This window comes from Eublepharis macularius, chromosome 2, assembly GCF_028583425.1.
Source record: "Eublepharis macularius isolate TG4126 chromosome 2, MPM_Emac_v1.0, whole genome shotgun sequence".
In the NCBI taxonomy this organism is placed as follows: Eukaryota; Metazoa; Chordata; class Lepidosauria; order Squamata; family Eublepharidae; genus Eublepharis; species Eublepharis macularius.
The window spans coordinates 60,629,822-60,653,664 of NC_072791.1; the positions used below are offsets into that span (position 1 = coordinate 60,629,822).

A 23,843-nucleotide genomic window follows, 5' to 3' on the forward strand; every position below is an offset into this window, starting at 1 on the left:
AGTTAAGTTTGCAAAATGGATCTAAAAATATACAAGTTATGATAAACCCAAGTGGAAGCTGAAGTGTCAAGAGACTATGTATAGGCATACATAAGACAGTGATGATGAATAGTCATTCCTGAGAAGCACAACTTGAACTGTAGCTACAGCGGTTTTTAGCTGGTCTAGTTCAGGCAGGGCATGGTTGTAATTACCTTCTATCCATCTACAGCTAATACCTTAGAGCAATAAAAATATATGAGGGTGTTAAAAATTCAAACACTAATTATGGGCTGTTATATTTACTAAATATAGCAGAGTATATAACAAAAGTTGCAGCTTTTCAGTGGCTAAACAGTATCCTATTTGATTTACCAAGTTCCTGACCCATTTACACTTACTGTATTATATAAGACTTACAATAAAATAAAATTCAATATATCCATTTATCGCCAACAACCATAACAAGACTAGCAGCTTTCCTCACCTTTTTTTCTGATCAAATTAAGTAATATAAATATTGCACTAATGCCATTCCATAAATAAAATATATAATATTTTAATATTAGACATTCACGACATTTACTGTAAATATTAGCTACTCTCACATGTTTTTAGTTTACTTTGCTTCAGCTGCATTTTCAAGCTGCGTAAAACATAAAATTGAGAGCCACATTAGCACTTAAGGTAGTGCTGTCACCATTACTGCCACTGCTTTAGACCTATACCCATAAACATACACAAGCACACTGAACAGAGGTATAGGGATTTGGGGGTGTCAAGTATCTGTCACAAACTGTCATCTCCATAAGAGAAGCTCTGGCACAGAACAAATTAAATTACACTTCTTTTTAAACCTGTCATTATTCATAGCCAATCAATTGAAATATTCTCAGTATTTCATGTGCGCATAAAATTATGAGACAATACATGGATCAGAACAGTGGGCCAAAAGATAAAACAGAGGAAACAACATGCTGACTATGTCCCTCTATAGTGGTTCATCATCACTCCTGCACCAACTTGCACTAAATGAGGTTTAGCCTGAAGCAATATATTGAATATGCATATCAAAGCAAACTGGAAGAAAAAATTAAATCCTGAGCACCAAATTGGAGAAGTTTTCATGTTTAAATATTCTAATTTTCAGGTAGGCATTTGCAAATAAGTCATTTCATTTTAATCTCTACATCTGCATATTTAAATTGCAAAAGGCATCTTCCCTACAGTTTGAGAAACACAATAGACTGCCCAAATGGGTCTCCCTCTTTTTTTCTCTCTTTGGATATGCACACATGCACATGTGTGCACACACATACAAAAGTTAACTATAGTTAAAAGTTTTATGTTGGAAGTAGATGTTAACACACATAACTAATAAGGCACAGTTCCCCAAATGCAACTAAATGATACAACTTTTCATTTCCCAGTTGGTGTTCTTGTTGCCCAAATTATTGCTTCTTTTCAAAACAAATAGCATGGGGCTAAAGTAAAAATGTTACAACTCAAATCTCCAGGAAATAAAACGCTTTACATTATAAATTATAGAATCCTATGAAGTGGTAAAGCCTAACAGGTGGAAGATAAATAGATTATCAAGTTTTCTTAAGTTTGGTGTTTGAGGACAAAACAAAACAAAGTGACAAAGGTATATTATTTTCCATGAGTATAGCAGTTATAAAATTACAAAATTCTAGCTCCATACAACCTCTTCCTATTGCTATGGTTAAATTTAAATATTATAACAGAGCACTTCAAATCGGCTTGAGCATTCACCATCTGTTGGAGCCCTAAACAGGCTAGTTTATCTAATCTCCTCAATATAAACATCAGCATGCTCCATTTCTACACTTCCACATGAAACACACACTTATAATGAAACTGTTCTGGGAACACATGCAATGTTTTTGCAGTGTTTTGTAGAGTGGATAATGATCTTTCAGGATACCTGTCATTTTGGATTCCTTTCTAATGGCCCATAAACTCATGTGCACACTACTTTAAGGTCTGAAAATGGCATACAAGACATATTTTTGAAACTTGTCAGGCTCCATAGACCTTATTAGCTACAAATAAAGAAGAAAACTTTTAATATCTGATGCAGGTTTTCTTTTTCTGCTTGAGATTAATAATCAAAATAAGGAATTTACTTCTGCATAAATTTCAAAACAAGTGAGGGCTAATTTTATTTTATAAATGTAATAAGTGCTCTGTAATTTATATAGACCTAAACTGACTTTTTTCTTTTCTCAGTTACTGTTGCTATTAGTCTTATGAACACATTTAATACACAACAATGTAACTATTATTACCATACAAAATATTTTCTGAAGCCAATGGGAGGAAAAAAGAAAGCGAGAAAACTAATTCTTTATATTTACTTTTATAGCACTTAATTCTAGATGCATATGAGTCCAAAGTTAACATTCCCATCATAAAGCCATATTCCTGCTATTATATTCTTAGTCTACGTTATTGTTTTTTGGATTCACAGATATGAAACTATGTAAACTGCCCCTACAAAACATTCTTTCAAATTAGTGCTATTGTTCACCTGTCTCTTAAACATAGCTGCTTGTCCTGATTCTATCCTATGAGTTCTATGTTTTTATTCTACCATAATCTTACAAAAGTACATGCCTATATAAAATTTTGGAAAGCCCTTCTCTGGAGTACACAAAGAGTTCCTGTAAAAAGTCCACTTTTCCTTCATGCATATTCACTGATCCCCACAAAACAACAACAACTACTACTACTACTACTACTACTACTACCTCAGCAACTACTGAAGTGCTGAAACCAACTGCTAACCTGTGTTACTCAATTATAATTCTATCCTGCTTCTATAATGCATGGTTAATAATTGGCTCATCAAGGTTATTGCCATTTGTTATGAAGATGCTTCAGGCAATAAGTCCATATTCTAACAACGTTGCAAAACAGAAAAAGCACTGAAAACTATAACTTTGTTTTAATGCAATTGTACATAGGAATAAAATTCCAGTAACTCCCTATACTTTTCATACAGAGAGACAATATACCAACTTTCCAAGTTGCCCAGATTGTAAACTTTGTCAACCACGTTAAAATTCCAAGTGACTGAAAGCAAAAGGAACCCTACACACACACCAAAAATCCACTCCACTCTCCCAAACAAACAAACAAAAATCCCCTGAGGGGAAAAATAGGACTTAGAATACCATAGTAGGAGCCAAGGAATATTTAAAGCAAATACAAAATGGTGGTGGTGATTAGGAAAATCTTTAAGTAAGAACAACCCAGCCATCTACTAAATAGGCTATAACCTTCATAAGTTATCAAATGGACTTACATGATCAGCTAAATTTGTAGATGATCCTGAGAGTTCTTCGTGATCGGATTTGGAGCTGCCATCTCTTTCATCAATAACTAGATCTATGGGCATTTTGCCTTTCAAACAGCTAATGTACCGGTGGCAGAAATTATCACACAACTCGTGAACCTGAATATAATTTTAAATAAAGGGAGAGAAAGAGAGAATTAAAAAGAGAGGGGGAGGCACAACTACCAGATTGCAACTTGAGAAGGTTTTTTTTCCAGCTGCAAAAGGAATACTGTGATCTATTCCGAGAGTAACTCTAATTAAGGGGCATAATAGTTGAAGGCAAGGAAACAATAGAGAAATTGTTACAGCACATATTATTCCCTAGAGACTTGCCTGAGCAACAAGTGGGGGGGGGGGGAGACACTCAGCTTGAGCTGCTCTAGAGATAGAAGAAAATCAGATTGGAGGATAATATCAAAATCATTGAGATCTAGACCAAGGTAGATAAAATCCTAGAAATACAGGCATGTCAGTCTGGAAGACTTAAGGAAAGAACCAGTTTGAAGAAGGGCAAAGCAGTTCTTGTTTTAAAACCTTCCATACAAACTATGTGGAATCTTTATCACAAAATCATTTATTTGCAGTACCTTAGCTTTCCCAAAGGAATTGTGTGTGTGTGTGTGTGTCTTAACCTTAACATATGCCTGGCAGTAATAAAAGGATCAGAGATGCACTGAATAAGGTGGGTTTTTTTATTATTTTGAAATACTTAAGAAAATTGTGAAAAGTTTGGAAAGTAGAGATAGTGTAGATTAAAATCCACTGGGGGAAGGAGACCTATTAGAACAGATTACAATAAAAGAGAAACACCAAAAATAGAGGGGAGTGGAGGAGGAGGGAATTGCCTGTTTTAGCGGGAGTCCCCAGTACTTCGTAGTTACAGAGTCCAGTTGCCTTGTCCCCAAAGCCTTTAGCAAACTTTAAGATACGTATGACACCAGAGGGAAAGAATAAAAAGAGGAAGGGCTGACCCCTTGCTCTTACCTTTTCTAATTCCAAAAGGTGAAACCTTAAGACTTGTATTGCTTGAATCATCTGAAAGAAAGTTGGGAGCAAAGGAGTTGTCACTAGGGAGCGAGAAGAAACCAAGCAAGGAGCGGCGGATTGTCAGGGCACACCCTCATTATCCAGGATTTTAGCTCATTCGTCACGCTCGGGCAATTTTGATCAACTTTAACCTAAAGCACTTGATTTTTTTCTATCATATTTCCCCCCCAAAAGAAGTAGCGATTAGTGGTTTACATAGATGCCCTCCCCAAGTAGTTTCTTCACAAAGCAACCAAAGAGCTAAACATTCCCTCACCACCCCACCCGCTTAAAAAAAAAAAAAGAACAAGAAAAGAAGGTGAAATGCCCAAGATGAATGCTTCGCCTTCGCCTCCTTTGCAAGAGGATTTCAAGCACTTTTAATATTGAAATTGGCCACATTAGCAAAAGAATCGCATCGGGCAGCTCCAAAAACTCTGTCACCTCAGAAGCCATGATTTCCTTCCCTTTTGCTTGCTGGGGCTTAAACCCAGCTTTGCAATGCATTGGAGTCTCCAGTGTTTGTTGTCTTCTTTCCTTGTTAAGAACTGGAGAGCTTTGAAGCCCTTGCATGGAGAAGGTTTCTTCTCTTGTTTGCCCCCCCCTCCCCGAATGTCACTTTCCATCTATACCTCCTACCCCTTACAATTAAAACTTTATCTTAAAAGAGAACCAAAGTCAAAAAGCTTTTTTTAAAAAATCTCTTGGAAAAGGGGGAGAAAGTGAAATATTGGGGGGGTATATCCTTACCAAATTGTCCAGCTCTGGGTTTGAAGAAAAAAGTGGCTTTTCTGCCCGAACCTGCATGAAGAAGGGAGGAGGGGGAAGGAATCAGTATATATTTCAGCTACCTTTAATTCTACTCTGCTCTTGTCCCCTGCACTCCAAACTGAATAAAAACATGATTTTTTTGTAAATCAGTTTACAATGTGGCTGAAATTGGGATTATGTGGGAGGGGGGCTGCTGTAAACTGCAGGTAGCTCAGCCCACCCTACCCTGATTCTGTTCTACACAAGTGCCTCATTTCCCTCCTTTAAAAAGCTGAGAACCTTCCTTGGAGTTTTATCCCCTCTCCTGACCCGTTTCCTGGAAAGCATGCAAGGAGTGTCCAGTGGCTGTCCCCCAATGGCCACTAGAAAAGGGTGGGGTGAGAGACCACTGCGCTGAGGGCACTTTCCTCAGAAGCACCCCCAGGCTCACAAGCACAGCCTATCCCATTGCCTCTTGAACTTTCAGGGGAAAGTGGAAGTTTGCCTGGCTTGAGGTGGGGTGGTGTTGTGTGTGAAGTGCTGTGCACCTGGTGTGGGGGAGGCAATGTGCCAAAAGGGGGTAAAGGTGGGTTAAAAAGCGTTCGACCTGTTTTGCGAAGACGGCGATGTCCTCGTTGAAGGAGTCTGAGGAGCAGACATCTCCGCCGGCCACCCCAGGCTCTCGGGGAGTGCAGGTCGCCAGCTCGCACTTCTCAAAGACCAGAGCTAACAGGGGGAACAACGGGTGCCTGCCGGGCAGTGACACACAAAGAGAAAAGGGGGGGGCGAAGGAGGGAGTTCAGGGAAGGAGAAAAGACAGACACACACACACAGAGAAGGCTCTGATCAACAAGTATTTTTTTCCTTTCAAAAATAATAAACACACACTTTCACAGATGCCTCAGCCTTTCCATAAAGGACAAGCGAGGCCAAGAGCAGAAAGAAACAACCTCTCACACATCCCGCCTCAAAAAGCAAGAACCAAACCCGAGCCTCACAAACATGTAAGGCAATACAATTACACCGAGGCAGGCAAGGACTAGCTCAGCTGTGCAGTTTACACGGCTTTTTCAAATGACTAGGAAGCGAGGAGAAGCCCCTTCCCTGCCCCCAAGCAACTACCTAAAAGGGGAAACTTTACTCTTACGCAAACTGTTTAAACTACTTAATATTTTGGTGGAATGCTAATAGCAGCCAGAATTTTTGAAAGGGGGGGGGGGGATGCCAGCAAAGTCTCCTAAAGCTGGAGAAGCATATCCAGATTAAAACACCAACGCCCAGTCATAAGTGGAGTGGGAAGAAAAAAATGTAGATAGGATAATTTTTTAGTCATTGTACCAGCAGACACTGGAAAAGGGGAAAGATATACGGTCTGTGTGTAAGAGTAGTAAAAGTGTTTTTATCTACGCTCAAATGGTTATGCCACAAGGTCTACTAGGTGTAGTTTAGGGAAATGGAATAATCACCCATCCTACAAACAAAAGTATACTGAAGAGGAATTGTTCTATTTCCCTAAATACAAGCTCTAGGCTTGTTTTGCAAGGAATGTCAACAGCTCCTTCCCTTCCCATTTATTTTTTCTCCATTCTGAAGGAGGAGATATTTTCAAGAACGAGCCCATCTCAGCTCTTTCTGAAACTCTATTTACAAATTAGTTCTTCAGCCCTAAACAAGTCCTTCCTATTGATTGCAGAAGAACTTGGTTCTGAGTAAGTGTGCAGCTCCCTTCCCAATACTAAGTTCTTTTACTTAGCAAATTAAATCAGTACTTTCACATGACTTTACTTCTAGGGAAGTGTACCGAGGATCGGGGTTCCTGAAGGTCAAGCCAGCCGAAGTAAAGCCTCTTATCTAAAGTAGAACTCTGTGCCGCTTTACCCCTAGCGCCACAATGTTTGTGTCCATCCAAAACGTGTCCTGGATGAATTCCTCTGGTGGACTTTCCCCAGTAGGTGCTCATGCCATTTCTGCAAAATCACCCTAAAAGTATCTGTTCTAAATAATATAAAACCTATATAATGATAATTTGCACGAGTCCTTCCGGATCAGAAATTCTTGAGGATTCGAGGAAAGGCAGACTGGCTAAAAACACACGCCGAAATCCTCTGCCTTCTCACCCACCCACCCCCGAGCTACCCCACTAAACTGTTTCCTGCGATCGAGCCTACTCTGAAACGCGAAGGATCCCTGCGCCCCCGAAACACACAGACGCTGCAAGGAAAGGGCCACGAAGCCTGCGCCTTGCCCTGCCTTGTACCTACCCGTAGATTGCATCCTTGTCCCGCTTCAGGGCGTCGTTGACAGCCGATCCCATGCTTGCAGGCATGACATTGGGGTGCGGGGCGTGGGCTCCATAATGCTGGCTGGCGTGGAGAGGCGGCCCGTGGTTCAAGTGGTGGACTGGGGGGATCGGCCTGGGGGCGTGAGGGTCTCCGTACATGGAAGCCGGTACCCCTACTCCGTCCATTCCGCCGTAATGAGGCAGCTCATCGTACTGTCAAAAAGAAAATGGGCCAGAAGAGGAAGAAGAAAGAACCGAGGAAGAGAAGGGAGAGAGAGGAAAGAGAGTGAAAGGGAAAGAGCGAAGGAGGGAGAAAGGAATAAAAAAACACAACAACAACAAAAGTCAGAAGAGAGTAAAGCACCCAGACGAGTCAGACAAAACAGAGCAAAACTACAAACCAGGACCAGCCACAACAGAGAGGGAAAGCGATACAAACTGAACTCAAAATAAAAAAGTGCACAGTGTGTGGAGCTGGGGGAAGGGCAAAGGGGCAAGGGATTGCTGGGGAGGGGGCGAGCGGAGAGGGATCGGTTGGGGCCAAAATCAAGAAGAGGTCGAAGAGAAGAAGCTAAAAACGCTCTCGGAATTTAGAAGGGAAGAGGGCAAAAATAAAGCAAGCCGCAAGTAAACGTATTAATCCCGAGGAAGAGCTGCGGCCGGGGGTGGGGGGAGTGAGAGAAAGAAGCCGGTCTGAGAAAGGAGAAGAGCGCGGAGGAAGGCGAATAATCGGAAAGTTACCAAAAACATTATTTAGCAGCAATTCCCCGTTGTCCTTGTCAAAACCAAAGGCAACCCCAGCCGCAAACCGTAGCTGTGTTTCCCAGGCGGCGGCGGCAGCAACAGCCACAGCAAGAGCGGCGGCGGCGGCGGCGGCGGCAGCAGCAGGCAAGCCTTTCCCCCCCTGTGAACCCCGCGCCACTGAGCAGCTCGAGAGGAGCAGGGAAATCGCGCGGCTGGGGGAAAAGCTAGAGAGGAAAGAAGCGTGGAACAATTGCGGGGAGAGAGAGAGAGAGAGAGAGGGAGACACACACGCGCGCACACACACACGCACATACACACAGGGGGAGAGAGAGACACACACGCACACACACACAAAACTGGTGAATAATTTTTGCTGCTATTTGTTGTTGTTTTTAAAATTGTGGCCGCCATGAGCAGCAGCGAAAGAGGAGAGCAGGTCGGACAGGCCCCTCTTAAGAGAGGATTTATACGGAAGGTAAGTGTTGGAGATTTAAACCTACCCTTTGAGCCATCAGTCTGCGCTCCAATAAACTCCTGGAGGTATCCTATATTTAATATCCCAGTCCAGCAACAATAACAACAGAAAAGTGATTGAGTGAAGCAGAAGAGGAATCCCTTCCCCCCCTTTTTGTCTTTCCGACCCACTTATAGGCTTCTCCAGTAGGCGTAAATAATCATAAAGATAACAGCAATAGCAATAAAAAGTAGGCAAAGAACCACGACGAGTTTGTGAAATTTCTTCTTTTTCCCCTCGTCCTCCGAGCTCTCTTCTCTATTTCCCCCTTCTCTGTCTCTTTCCTCTTTTTTTTCTTCCTTTAGGTAAAAATAATAATAATAAAAAATGTAAAAAAAATCGTCAAGCCCCCAATCTGAAGGTTACGATCGGCCCGTCAGCAACCCACATGTAACCAAACTGTCGTGTCTCATGGCTTTTTGCCACTCCAGCTGTCAATCAAAGCCATGGAATGTCAAGGTAGTGAATGAATGATGGCTGATGATGATGAAGAAAAGAGGAATCTTTTTAACCTCGGTTTCTTCTCTCAGTAACTCCGCGTTTGGGGTTTGCCGTGTAGGAAAGCTATAGGTTCTTTTTTTTTTTAAGTACCGGGAGGGGGAGGGGGTAGGATGCGAAGAAAAATGGAATAGTTTGCAAAACGTGGACTTCCTTCGGTCTTTTTTTTTCCCCCTCTGGTAGGTATTTTGTCTCCCTCTTCACCTCTCCCTCTGAGATGAGTGAGTGTCAGTAAGTGTTGGCAGGTTGGCTGCTGGCTGGCTTATAGAAGAGGCTCAGTTTTGCAGCGCTGATCGGCGGGAGAATGAAATGACGGAACCCGGAAGTAGTGGTGGCCATAGCCAGTCCTACAAGAGAGACACATACGAGGGAGAGGGGAGAGAGCGCGCAGAGCGAGCGAGCGCTTAAAGCCTGTGATATGCAGAGTATGCAATCAGGGCTGCTTCCACGCCACTTGCGAGGCGGGGGTGGGGGGGGAGGCACACAACAGATTCATACCCATAGCAAATCAACGTTCCTTTTCAGATAGGAAAGGGAGAGTGTGGGATAAAGAAGGAGGAAGAAAGGGAGGGAGAGAGCAAGAGAGGTTGGTTGGCTGCGAGCGTGTAAGGCAACTGCAAAAAGCCAGAAAGCACCAAAACAAAAAAAGTACCTAGATCTGCTTTGCTTTTGGACTAGCTTATTTTAGCCTCCGACATCCTTTCCGTAGCCAGTGCTTCGCATTGTTTCCTTTTTTTCTCTTTTGAGGTCACTTCTCGCAAGCGCGTCAATGGCCGAAGCAACCCAGGCAGTTGAAAATGTTTTTGAAAAGGGGAGCGTGCAAAGTTGAGCTGCCAGCGGAAGCGAGCCTGCTTTAACAAAGTCCGCCGTCCTTGCCAGAATCTTGCGTTCAAAGAGCCTCTGTGTGTTTCATTCCCTGTGTAAACTCGCTACCTTTGTTGTCGCTGCCGCCGCCGCCGCCGCCGCCGAAATTAATTTTCCAGAAGGAGAGGAGACAGACCCATCTCATCCCAATCCCATTTGGCATCGTTCTTCATTAAGTGACCGCTTCCATCAGCCACGCTGTATGGTGTCTGGAGAGGGGGCGGCGGGGCAGGGAGGGGGGGGAAGGGAAAAGGAAATCCTTTTAGGTTTTGCTTTGAGGCTGAAGCAGTGAGGGGGCTGGAAAACAAAGTCACTATCACTTTTCTCTCGCGCTACTCTGCTGCAGATTCGCGAATGCACGTTAACCGCAAGACAGCCCAGTCCCTCTGCTTGGTGCAATCCTGTTATTCTTGCACGCTTTACCTGTTTGGGGGGCAGGCAACCTGTGTTTAAAATATTGTCTCGGTGACGCCTTTTAACATTTGTGTTAATTACACCAAAGTTATGTAAAAATTAAGTGAGATAGTGCCCCCTTCCTCCGTTGTTAAGGAGCAAATGAACTTTTGAAACATACACACACCTTCTCCTCTCTATCTTTATCTCTCTCGCGCACACACCCAGACCCCACGTTAATTTTGGTGTGTATATAGCCTCGTCCAATCGCTTTACTGAGACTAAAACATGCCTTACCTCAAAGCAGTCAATTACCAAAGCTACCCGAGATCATCAATCATGGGAATGCTTGAAGTTTAGGGGAGGAGCAATGGTCAAACTATTGATTGCTGCAGTTTTGTAGTCCCCCACCTCCTCCCCCGCATCGTTCACGCTCCCTGCACATAAAATCTAAACCAGACTATCCCGTTAATAGTGGGATTTTATCAATGATTATGCATCTAGTTGTGAATGTGGCCTATTGGGTTTTCCCCCTCCAAAAAACACCCCCACTGCTAAAATAGAAGAGGGAGACTGAGTTGGGGTGGGGGGAGATCATATGGAAGGATCACAGTGCGGGAAAGTTGAGGAGGAACAAAAACCACCCGGGTGGGGGAAGGGTGGCTCTAGAAATTTGGCCCGATTTTAATGGGCGAAGGGAATGTGCTCCAGAGGTCAATAAAGCCCTCCAAAATGATGAATGATTGAGTACCTGTGATGATGATAGTGATTACCGGAGCAATTAAACAGTTTGATTAAATGAGCCATCATAACAATGATGTCTGCGGGAAATCAGCCCTCACATATAAAGAAAGATAGCGTGGAGAGCGGCTGACAAACGCCACTGGGCATTTCTTCGCCTCCCGAGCGCGCTCATCCAGGGAAGCCGCGAGAGTGCGCGCAGTTCACAATCGACGGGGCAAGAAGCCGAAAAGTATCGCCGAGACTTCCAGCCGGTCCTGCGCGCTCGATTTAAACGCCGTCTGAAGTTGAGCAACCAGAGCCCGAGTGCTGTTTTTTCCCCTTCTCTTTGCTCCCCTTTTCTCCCTCCTTCCTTTTCCTCTAGAGGACCTCTTCCAAGATTAAAGGCATTCTTACGAGTAAGGGCTATACTCCGTGGCTGACTTGCCCGGGACTCGACGAAAAGGTAAGTAAAACCGCCCTCAGCATGTAAGATCTCTTTCAAACAATGCTTAAATCGGTCCCTTTTGGCAAAGGACGCCTTTGAAGTGGGGAGGGGAGATTTTGTTGTTCTGCAGTATTTTCTACTCTGTCGCATAAATCGGTAACGCAGTTCAAGATATTCACAGTAATGAATACTTGACTAATCCTTCGGGTGCCCGGAGACCTACAGAGCAGTAGGTTATGCAAATCCTTTCCTACTTTTGCAGCTGGACTCTTCCAACAGATTCCTTTAAAAGAGATCTACTCGTCAATGAATGGCACTGACTGAAGCTCCCCCCCTTCCGAAAATGTCAGTTTCCTAAATTCCTTGGGAATCGCTTTGTTGTGAAACAGCCAACACAATCCCGCCTTCCAGAACACATTTGAAACTTGTTTCCCAGTAAAACAGCAAGAATCTGTGTATGTCTCCAGTCAGGCAGCTTTGGTATGGTGGAGGGGACAAGCTAGAATAGTTTGTTGAAAAGCAATCCAATACCATGGATTATCATGTTCATGGTAAAGCTGGGGTGTAGGCTGGGATAAAAGTTTGTACGTTAGCTTTCTAAAATAAACCACTGTTTGCTGTCTCTCTAGGCTTCTGTAACATTAATTTTCACGACCATTCCAAATAAAGCTCAGATTTCCCAAGAATAGTTAAAAAAAGAAAGCAAGATGAAAACTAAACAGTGGTTGATGTTTACAGTCTGAAAGTCTTTCTAGTCCCCCTCACCCCTTCACTTAAGTGCGTGTGGTGTCTTTCTTTGTTATTTGGAATGCCACCCGGTTTTCCAAGTTACCTGGGAAACATAAAAGATATATACAATACAGTGAGTTTCGTGGCCTCTCCAGGTCTGTGAATAGGCTTAAAAAACCGAGTCAGAATAATCTCCTTTAAATCGGCTAATGCTCAGGGGTGGTTCGCTGAGGCACCAAGAATTCTACCTCTAGGTCCCGCAGAAATCTCCCCCCAGCTTCTCTTCCAAAATGCCAAAGGCGCGCCTTCGAATTTCCGAAGGCAAGTGAGAAGCGGCGGTAGTGCTTACATTTGGAGTGGCTCTTTAGTGGGCTTTCATTCTTTTTCAAAATGATTTTTAACAGTGGGATTAAATGATTCCCAACATTGGCTTGTCTTAGAGCAAAGTGTAAGAGAAGTGAAGCATCTGTGGCTTTTCTTTTCCCAGAGCCGACCAAAGTCCCGAAAAGAAATTCGGTGTCCGGTGTGGAAACCCCTCTCCATCAACAGTCTGCTCCCCCCTTCCCTCCCTCCCCTCCTTTTTTGGCCCAGGCTGGAAATGGTTTTAACAGGCGGTAAAATTTCATCTTGTGGTGTCAAATTGGGGTCAGTTGGGGGTTAGGGCTCTCAGGGTCCGAGAAGGAGCTGTCCAGCTGTGTGGGGATTCATTAAGGGCAAAAGATCCGTTGCAAGAAAAACAATACAGAGACAATCAGTAGGCTAAAGATCCTCTCCAAATCGCATTTTACAAGTGCTCCAGAACAAATATGGGTGCTGAAACCTATTCACTTCACATTCCCAAATCGCCTCCTTGGAATGGAAGAGAAAACCCTCAAAACTTCAAGGGTAGCTTTCCAACAACCAGATTTTCCGGAGGTACCATTTGGGTGTCTTTTAGATTTCGTTTTCTTTTTGACAGAGCGGAATTGCACAACAGGTAATATAGTCGATTCTCAAAATATATTTCTTTATTTCAGATTTTCACTTTGCGAGCATTTCTTTTCTTTCTTTTCTTTCTTTCGCCGGTGGGACACGGGGGAGACTAGACTAATACCAATTTAACCCGTTCACCACTATCTGGAAATCTTTTCTCATCTTCGGAGAGATATTTATCTGTTCTAATAGATACTCTTGACTCCATTGACTTGGGGGTCTCTAACAGTGTGTTAGCATGTAGTTAATCTGTTTTATTAAATTCGCGTGGTTTAAATCCTCTTAGTCTTCTACATCTGTTAGAACAATCGACGCCTCACTGGAGTTACAAATAACTTCAGCCGTAATCTTGTTTGTAACTTTGTTCAATGTTTATTTGTTTGCTGAGACGAAGTATTTATTTTGGGGGATTATGCAAATTGCATGGAGAAACTTACTTCCCTATATGGGAAAACAAGTTGTTTTGTCCCCCCACCCTTACATTGCAAGAAATGAATCACATTTATTGATAAAACTGCTCAAAATACTTTAGGCTATTCACGTGGTTTTTGCACTACAGATTTTCTTTACGAATCAGGAAAGGGACAATTTTTGATTTAATTTTATAGCAGGAATAATCTATTTTTACTTTCCCCATTCTAAACATATTCTTTGTGGAGTTCTATCACAACCCACTTAAACTAAACGACTTGGTTATGAATACATTGACTGAAAAGGGAGAGAGGAGAGCCGGTTTACATTCCATTTCTTTGTCTTTGATTGAAATACACGCGTTTTAGCTGAACGAAATCAAATATTTGGTCGTTTTATTCAAGTTTTTGTAAAGCATTTCATAAAAGTCTTTGTTACATTTTCTTTTTCCTTCTTGGTCTATCATATTCCATGTTGCAAATAGCCATCATACATGTAAATATATACATTTGATAATAAATGCTGCGGTGGAATTGTGAAGATGCTCTGGTCGGTGTGTTCCTCTAGTTCTTCATTAACCCACCACTTCGAATGCCAGTTTCACTCTTTCTTCTTCTTGTTCGCATTTCCTTTGAGTTTCACCAACCTCTTACTTTTCGAAAAGCTTTCCCTCCAGGAAAGCACCACCGGCCCACCAGAGTGAACTTTTCCTGACCTCTCTAGATATATGATTGTGATCTTTGAAAGTTGGATTAGGAGGACATTCATTACGTTACCTGTTAACTTCTTGCACCCCCCCCCTTCTTTCTTTCCTTTCTCAAAATCAACACGAACGTCGGTTTCTTTATTCACTTGCAAGCCCCTCCTGGAATGAAACACCTCCAGGAATTAAAACGGCACTTGTAGAGTGAGTCTCTCCCTCCCCCTTCCCGTGTTTCTTTATCTCTCCTGTTTATTCTGTAAAGATCCCACGGAACTGAAGAAGCGATTCAATAAACAGCCCTCTAGCGCTATCTGGCGGGACTCCAACACTTTCAAAATATGCTGTTTCTCTGCAGCTCCTCTAGATTTTCTTTTTGAGCAGTTAAAAAAGGTCCGCCCGCAATGCTTCACGTCGTTTTCTGAAGGCGATGCTGTCTTCGGTTCCGAATCAAGAGTTCGCTAACCCCACAGAAAGTCAAGAAGTAGGCACACTTTCGCTGGCTGATTCCCCCCCCCCCCGCCCCTTTAAGAGTCTTTCTGTCTCTGTGGCTGACTTTCTCATCATCCTAAATTCCCTGTAGGAATTTTTGCGAAGCTATCATGTAGGGAAGAAACCTGCAGGACAGCACTCCCGATCCTAAACTCCTCGCCTTTTGGAAAGCAACCCACGTATGTTTCGGTGGGACCTTTGTGCCAGCGGTTTGCAACACGCGCTCCCACCTCTTCCCAGTTTTACATATTCCCGTTCCCCGAAAGGCAGTCGCATCCTAGGGCTGGATGCCAACGGCGGCTTCGGTGCTTCGTAGCTTCTGCGAAAAGGCAAACCTTCGTGTCCAAAGTGTCCGAAGAAGCAGCCTGCTGCGCGGTTGACACGGAGGGCAGAAGGCAAAAGACCTTTCCACACAACGCCGGGAGCGGGGCGATGGAGGCATCTGGTTCTAGCTTCGGTTAGGTAGCAATTTGCTCCTTTATTATTTTTTTAGAGCAGAATTAATTTGAAATAGAGAATGGCAAAAGCCCCTCTGGGCTTCTAGGCAAATTCTAGACCAGATTAAGGCTCCAAACAGCTTGCCCAGGAGGCGAGTTAGCAGAAACACGGGCACAGAAGGCATGCCCTGCGTACCTTCGTGGGTTAAACCAAGTGTGGATCCGGCTGCCTAACTAACAGTTCCGGTGCCGAGAAACCTGGACAAGCTAGACTTGCGTGGGAACCCTCCCGCATCCCCTTCAAATTTCCTGCTGTGGCCTGGGATCTGCTTGGGAGACTGCTCAATAAAATGGCCTGTACTGAACAGTCTATCCCAACTTTGGAAAAGGAAAGTAAACCCGAGGAGCACGGGGCGCAGGAGGCACCCCAGGGCCGTCCAAAAGAACACGCGGCGGCGATTTCTAGCCAGAGGGAGAAAAAGACTTTTGCGGCTGGCACCAAGGCGACTTACCGGGGCAATGCACCCTTTAGAGGACCCCGCTTTTCCTTTCTCTGGCTGCAATGTGCATATTTTTAAATATATATATATATATTCCCCATGGAAAGAAAGTACGGGCTGGTTATTTTTGTCCCCCTTTGCAGAAGGGCTTTATGACTCAATATATGGCCGGTTAGTTCTCCCAGCGCTTAGTTCTTCTGTAATTAATTGAAAACAGTTATTAGGTCGTCATTGGCAATAGCGTAAATAATTGCGGTGGATTTTTACTTAAAATTGACCGGTCAGAGAGGGGGGGGGGATCGATTGGAGGTATAAAAATGATGTATCAAAACATCAATGTCGATTATTTGAAATATTGTAGTCGAATCTTTTTTATTGCTTCATCGGCTTAAGTGTCTGAAAGTGCAGTGTTCCAACATATATTTATGTTGTCAATACTGTCAAAACTGTCAGGTTTATTACAGTGGATTTGTAATACATTTCGGAGTTGCTCATTTACATAAAATCCCCCTTCAGTCTCCCCCCCCCCCAACTCCCACACTCCTTTCCCTATCTCTAGGAAAAAAATGTCACTTTAATCAAAGGATCCAGGCTTCCTTGGTTGAAGCAAAAGGAGAGCTCCGGAACGATGGCATCAAACCCCCTTTCCTTCCCGGGTCTCTTGAGGGTCGTGGCGCCCTTGCCTCGCCGACCTGATGAAAGCCCATCCCGGCTCACCGTCCACTGAAGCCGAAGCCTCGTAATTTCCCAGCCGGAATCGCTTAAGCAGATTTAAAACGTCGGGAGAAGCCGCGCCTTTTCAGACGAAGTGGTTCTCGTTTAGGTGAAGTGTGGCTTGGACTTCATGCAGGTGACACTTCGGGGGATTTTGTCATAAGCTGAATTTTGCACCCGGGTGCAAATTTGGAAGTAGTGATTCGTTTCTGAGAAGAAATGACCGGGGAGGGGGGGGGACCTTGGGCCAATAAGCCCCACAGATCCACCCAAGCACTCCTGTAGGGACTCTGGAGGGCAAGAAAGGAGGAAGGGAGAAGGATGCTGCAAGAGTGAAAAGAGCCAACATATGCGGATGGGCGTTGTGTATGTAACTTAATGTCTACCTAAACCTCGAAGGAATTGATGCTTCAGAAGCAAGTCTCATCGAAGCCAGTGAGACTTACTTCCGAGTAAGCATGCAGAGGTTCTGGTAGCGTAAAGGCGAGTTGGCGTCGGCATTAATCGCTTTAATTTCTGGGACACCCCAGATCCATTTCTACAGTTCCAGATCTCTTGGTTAACTTCTCTCCCGTTTTCTTGCAGGGGCCGCTCGTAATAAAAGGACGTTTCCTGGCCCGCAAAGGTCCAAAGATTAGATCTCCCCTCAGGAAAAAAGTTTTCCGTCCAAAGCGCTTTATTTTACAGCTGCAAGAGAGTCGCGGTGCCCTCCTGATGCCGGACTGTGTGACTCGCAAGCATTTCGCGACCACCTTCCCTTTTCACAAAACCATATTAAAAAAGCAAAGCATACACCGCCCCCACCCCCCAGCCGCGGTTGCCTATAGATCGGGTGGTTAGTATTGGGATAGGGCCTTTTCCCTCCCAGTGTGTAAATTAAGAAGTAAGGGCACACACACCTACACCCCGGTGCTTTGTTGACTTTGTGTTGGAGCCCCTGCCAGGAGGCAGTTTGGCAGCCAGCGGCGGCATCCAGAATCGCCCCCGCCAGCCCCGGACAGTTCCTTCGAGCTGAGGACCGGAGAGAGGGGAGAGCCGCTGCCGGCGCTTCCGCTTCCCTCCCGCCCCAGAGGTGGTGTGGGTAGCCAGAAGATGCAAGAACAGGTCCGCTGTTGTTGCCAAGTAGGGGGCAGACCGGGGGAGTGACCCACTTCCCCCCTTCTCCGGGCTTCGGGGAAGGTATTTCTCCCCTTGTGTGTTACCTGACAGAGAAGGGAAGTCAAGCAAAATAAAGGAGCGACCTGTCTAAAACGTCTGTGCCTTTGAAATGCTGGAGGGAGGGGGCGGCTTCCGAGCCCAGCCCGTCCCTTCGGTTTCAACTCGAGCCACTTGTCAAGCGTTTAGCAACAATTACGCCCCGATCAGCTGGAATGCCGGCCACAAATGATGCCATTAGACATCAAAGGGATGCCTCCGACGTTACCTTTTAGCTGTAAGAGGATTAATTTCTCTAATTAGGGGGGATAAATATGTGCATAAATATCTCTCTTCCCCACCCTTTCTCCTTAATCTGACGGATCCTTCTCCGACGGGCGAGAGAGAAGCTGCCGTGGAAAGTGCTCTGGCAGCCTCTTGAATGCTCAACAGGACGGTTTGAGAGCTCCAAAGGAGAACCGCACCGTTTTCCTGGGTCCTGCTCAATAGAGGCAGGTTGGTGGGTCGGAGGGAGCGGTTAGGGAACTTCTGCTGCTTTTAGAGGTTCCGGCCGTCCCTGCCCCCCCCCCCCGAAGCTCAAGGCTGAGTTTAATCCCTCCTAAAATGAAAGCCGCCTGACCTTGATTAGAACCTGTATGAATAGCTCATTTACCTAATGACTTTGTGTCACGTAGGCAGGAGGTCACTTTCCTTTTTAACCTTTTCCCATTGCTGCAGTAAGCAGTCCTGTGATGATCAATGGCTCTTGGAATAATCAATGCCCATTTTATGATCCCTGACAAACTCAATAGATGGGCGCCTTGTTTCAGGAAAGCAGCCTCGCCTTGCCTGTCGGGTTGTTCGCCACGAAGGGAGGCGTTGGGCTGGTGGAGTGACCTCCCGCCTCCCCTTATTTCACTCCAGGGCTGGAGGACTCGCAACGCCAACAGTTACAAAACATATCGAGCAGCAAGGGAGAAGATAGCCACATTTTTACTCCCCCCCCCCCCCGCGAACAAAATCTCTCTTGCTCTAGCCCTGCGATTCTTCTTGGATGTCAAACAGCGCAGTCCAATGCAGAGCTGGAGCTCAATGAGTTTGGTAGGCTGCATAGGCTTGCGCTGTAACTCTCCATCCCCGGGTGTTGCCTCCCTGTCTACTTTCTAGGAAAGAGGCACAAAGGAATCAACACGTCTGGGTAAGAAGCGCGCTCTCTTCCCCCCCCCCCCTCCTTATTTGCTCAGGAGACGAAGTGATTAAAGTACAAAGTTCTCCCCCCCCTTCAAGGCAAAGGTAGTTTACTGCCTTGTCGCCCCACCTTCTTAATGACTTCTGATGGAAGGATTGTGTCCTCAGATAAACATACACATAAAAAAAAGCCCCTGAATTAACCTTTCCCTTTCATTAAATGGCTTGGCGGCTGTCTGAGGCGCAAGCTCTCTGATTCCGTTTGATTTGGCCTGTTAGTTAAGGAGGAGTGAAGAAACTTGATCGCATATCTATAGCCAAAGGGGGGTGGGGGGAGGAAATCCTCCCTACTACATTGGATATTGCAAACAAAACATGGCCAGTCCCAGCTACAGCTCTGACAAATGTCTAAGAGCTCTCACATTTGCTGCTATCTGCTGGTGTTAGTCAGAACTGAGAATTGTTGCAACCTTGTTACCCCTGTGGGATAATTAATACAGATTCAGAACTTATTTTTTACTACCTATAAACATATGTTTCATTTTCCTCTGCAGCTAAGTTATTCATTGCTTTTTCCTACAACATGGTTCTTCCAGAAAGTTTCAACCTGGCATTTTCCCTGGCACAGATTTCCCAGAAAGAAGCAGAACAGGGCAACTTAGGGGGAAAAAAACACCTCTCTTGATTTACTGGGAAAAATCCTTTCAGATTCCTCAAGGAAATATATTGGATCTAAAAGTTCAGTTGTTCAGTAGATGGGATGAGCTTCCAACATGATAACATAGATGTCAGATGGGGAAATGAGTGAAGAGAATGTTTGTTTTGGTCTTAATGTGTTTCAGAAAGAAGACCAAAACAAGCATTTTCTTCACAATGTGTTTCAGAAAGGTTTCTTTGGAGTATGTTGCATTGCTTTCAATAAGATTTCCCATCAGGAATGCAACTTAACACTGAAGTCCAGAGAAAGTGGAATTACTTCTCTTGGTTTAAATGAGAATTATTTCTGTAGCAAGGTACAAATTCTGGCAATTTTGGCCATGGCCATTTTTCTGATCGAAATCCTGCTCACACGCAGGTCCTTTAAATTCCACTGGTTTCAATGGGATCTACAAAGCCCCAAAGTGTAAAACTGCTGCCTTGCTCATTCTATGTCTTGCTGTTATCAAAAGAAGGAGGAGGAAGTATACCAGTGGAGGACAACAGAAGAAACAAACCAGCTGTGCACGCAGATGGGCAGGCATGCCTAGGAATGACATGGGACCAGCACTTCTTTTTGTTCCACTTTCAGTCCTCTTCCATCTGAATACAAAGGAGATAGGGTACAATTTCTGTGTAGTTCAATTTGAGTGGAAGCATATAGAACATGCAGCACATTCAGAAAATGATGTCATCATTGTTTGGATGATTATTCTTAAACATTTGTGTAGAACATTAATCCCTACAACTATTCCCACTTGCTGGAAGAGTGTCCAAGTTCACACTATAATCCTTAGCAGAGGTGGGGCTCAGGTCCATGCAAAATAGCCTGTATTCTATGGACTGCATCAGTTCTCTGAAAGGATACATACATATTGGATTCTTTATATAGTCGTAATAGTAATATTCGATGAATATACCGCCCTTCAGGACAACTTAATGCCCATTCATAGCAGTTTGCAAAGTGTGCTGTCATTATCCTCACGAAAATCACTCTGTGAGGTGGGTGGGGCTGAGAGAGCTTCTAGAAGGTGACCCAGCTGGCTTTAAGTGGAGGAGTGGGGAATCAAAACCCAAATTGTATGTTTAGACTGGCCTACTTGAAGATGGTATTCTTGGTATACCCATTTGCATGCACTCATGCTAAACTGGTTCTGATTCTGCATTAGCATGCCAGGGGTGAAGGCCCAGCTAAAACTTTGGTTGTGTGGAGAGTATTTGTTTATTTCATGCACTCACCCTAACATTTTCAGATTCCATTTGTATGAAGGAAAATTTTCATCTTTGCTCAGATTAAATATCTGAAGAAGTGAGCTGTGGCTCATGAAAGCTCATACCCTACCACTAATTTTGTTAGTCTTATAGGTACTACTGGACTCTTGCTTTTTTCCTAGACTAAGTATGTAAGTGATCCACCTCATAGAGTTGTTCTGAGAGCAAACAAAACAGACTGGGAGATACGAGCAATACTTAAACCAAACAAGATTGCAGCCAGACTATAACATGGGATGGTTAATTAACAGTTAACCATAAACTCAATTATCATCATGTATGTAATAACAGCAATTCATTTAATATAAGGTGATGCATGAAAACTTCTTACAAAGGTCATGTGCAGTTATGAATAATTATGCTAATGTTATTGTTGATCAGTAACATGTCTCTAGCATAAGCAACTAGAAGTATAGATAAGCCACAGAAAAGCATAAGCATCAGAAGTGTTTGTCCTACACTCTCACCTTGAGGCCATATTGCCATCACAAGACAACATCTCTAGGCATGATTCATAGTGGATAATACTATCCTTGGGTGTTGGAGGACACTTGACTCTAACCTTTGCTTCACAGACAGCAGCTGAGCTGTGCAATTTAGCTGCATCAGCTTGGTTAAAGTGTAAAAGTGTAGAACTATATTGACTGATAATATTGGAAACAGACTTTATTTCTCCATCCAGTTTATTCTGTAGTGAATGTCGATTCTTAGACTGGGCATTCTTAGTTCCATTGATTCCAGTGGGATATTTCAGCACATGCTTAAATGGGACTTTGATGCTGTGCATAACTGGCTCATGCCTTAATTCTTTCTTGTAAATATATATGGTTCACAAATATATCCAATCCAAATTAAGCATGTTAGAGTTTGATTTCACTGCAAGAAATGCAATGCATGCTCAATTTGGTCAAATCAACTGGACAAAAATCAGCACAGCGCTGTTGTAATGCCTAGAAACACATTTTTGCCATGATTGTTTAATTATGTTAATTATAATAAAAAATACAAGAGAAAAAAGAACAGAATGATCAGTCAAAACATTATTTGGCTTAGCCATGCAAACTCTAACAAATCTGAGCTTTTGTAGAGAATTCTGATGTGGTCAATGGTCTGTATCACTAGGAAACAGTGCAGTATACCTACCTACTCCTTTCTCCACTGCCAAGCACACTGGGGAAGAATGTTTAAGCCCAACCAAGGGTTCTGTAATATTACACCTCTTTTTGCTACATGAGAAAATCTAACCTAGCTGGTGTTCTAACAATTGTGCAAGAATATGGTGGTAACTAAGATGAACAGCAATCTGAACTGTATCAGTTCTGTCTGCAAGCATAAGCAGAGGTGTGCATGAGTCATATTTTGAATGCTACCCATCATAAAATCTTCCTTGCCAGTGTAATCCTGTGCAGTTACTCCTGTCTAGAACCACTGAAGTCAATGGTCTTAGTGCCACTGTAAGGACTGTACTGTGCATGAAGATATCAGGGAGACAATTATTTTCTGCCCAAGGTGCCTGTGAAGTCCAGATTCTAATCCCAGCCTCTAACTTGATTGTGTGTAATGTGTAGAATAGCAATAAGGGCCATGGAGATCTGCTATGACCCGGAGATCCATGATTAAAACATTTCTTAACAGTTGTAAAGATTAGCCATGGAAGTCACAGTGCTGATTTAGGCCATGGCTCTAGTTAACCCCCCTCCCTTTTCACTCAACTGACTTCCCATTCAGGAGCATCAGGAGAAAATGTATGGGCCTTTTACCCCACACCCTCTGTGTGGCTTGGGAAAGGGGCTGATTAAAAAAAATTACAAGGGGGAGAAGTTCCTTTAACATTGTGGGAGTTAACCACTGTGCTTTTAGCTCCTTAAAAACCATAAGCAAGCCCAAGCATAGATCTCCCAGGCCTTAACTTTGCTATTGCGTGACGATTAAGAGGGGCATCCATTTAACTTTGGTTAGATGCTATAGAAGTCATTTCACCCTGCAAACTTCCAAACTTACGGTTAAAGCTCAGTAGGAACACCTCCGTTTCATTTTGAGTGTTTGAAACAATAGAAGCTATAAATTAAAAGCATTCTTCCTTCAGATTAATGGTTCCATCTGGGTATATTTTGACCCACTAACTGACTTATACTACAATGAAAGGAATATTAATTAAGGTGGCAGTCCTACACACACTTAGGTGGAAGCAATCCCTGAGTTGAAATCCATGGGACTAATTACTTTGATGTAATTGTGTGTTTAAGATCAAGATGATAGCTGAATGGATGAGACAATTGTGTGTGTGTTGATGTTAGCAGGGAAAAGTAGCAAATGGAGCCAGGAAGACTTCTGGTTATGTTATCTTTAAAACAAACCTGCAGATAAAAATAAAATGGAAAAGGCAAATGCTGTGACTTAGTGCAAGTAAGCATGAATGCAAAAAAGGTAAGTGCAAATTAGCATTGAATATTTATAAGTCACAAATCATTGACAGTTTGAAATAATGCAAAGCAGCTTTATGAATGAGATTAAAGTACAAGAATATCAAAGGACTGCATCACCAAATCAATAGCAATTTGATTGGCCATATCCTTGTAAATTGTGGGTATAGTTTCTGTGACTTTAGGGGAAAAATTATATATTCAGTAAACAAAGACATTCACATGCACACACACACACACACACTGGACCTGGAAACCTACAAGCTTTAAAGTGATCAAATATTACATTCGATTTCATTTTTAAAAGCATAGTTCCTTGATTATTTTGGGTCTTGCATTAGCTTTGCAGGAGAAGCCTTAAAAACACCCAGTGTTTTAACCAGGGCTTTTTTTCAGCAGGAATGCGGTGGAACGGAGTTCCGGAACCTCTTGAAAATGGCCACATGGCTGGTGGCCCCGCCCCCTGATCTCCAGACAGAGGGGAGTTTAGATTGTTTAGATAGTTTAAACTCCCCTCTGTCTGGAGATCAGGGGGTGGGACCACCAGCCATGTAACCATTTTCTACAAGGGCAACCCACTGAGTTCCACCACCT

At 43.6% G+C, this 23,843-nt stretch overlaps 1 protein-coding gene across 10 annotated transcripts in view; it reads right to left on the reverse strand.

Annotated features, from left to right (window-relative positions):
* The window catches only part of MEIS2 (Meis homeobox 2), a 311,133-nt gene extending 301,701 nt beyond the window's left edge, over nt 1-9,432 (reverse strand). For 6 of the 10 annotated variants that reach the window (XM_054970943.1, XM_054970944.1, XM_054970940.1 and 3 more), the window contains exons 1-6: nt 8,645-9,432; nt 7,381-7,613; nt 5,727-5,868; nt 5,120-5,170; nt 4,328-4,378; nt 3,311-3,460 (exon numbers count right to left, since the gene is read on the reverse strand). In XM_054970943.1, coding sequence (XP_054826918.1) covers nt 3,311-3,460; nt 4,328-4,378; nt 5,120-5,170; nt 5,727-5,868; nt 7,381-7,613; nt 8,645-8,656 — 639 coding nt within the window. In that variant the 5' untranslated portion in view covers nt 8,657-9,432. Of the gene's footprint in view, nt 1-3,310; nt 3,461-4,327; nt 4,379-5,119; nt 5,171-5,726; nt 5,869-7,380; nt 7,614-8,141; nt 8,369-8,644 lie in introns of those variants that run through there. The other 4 variants (XM_054970941.1, XM_054970948.1, XM_054970946.1 and 1 more) reach the window with 2 other exon arrangements.
* Nucleotides 9,433-23,843: the final 14,411 nt, after the last annotated feature.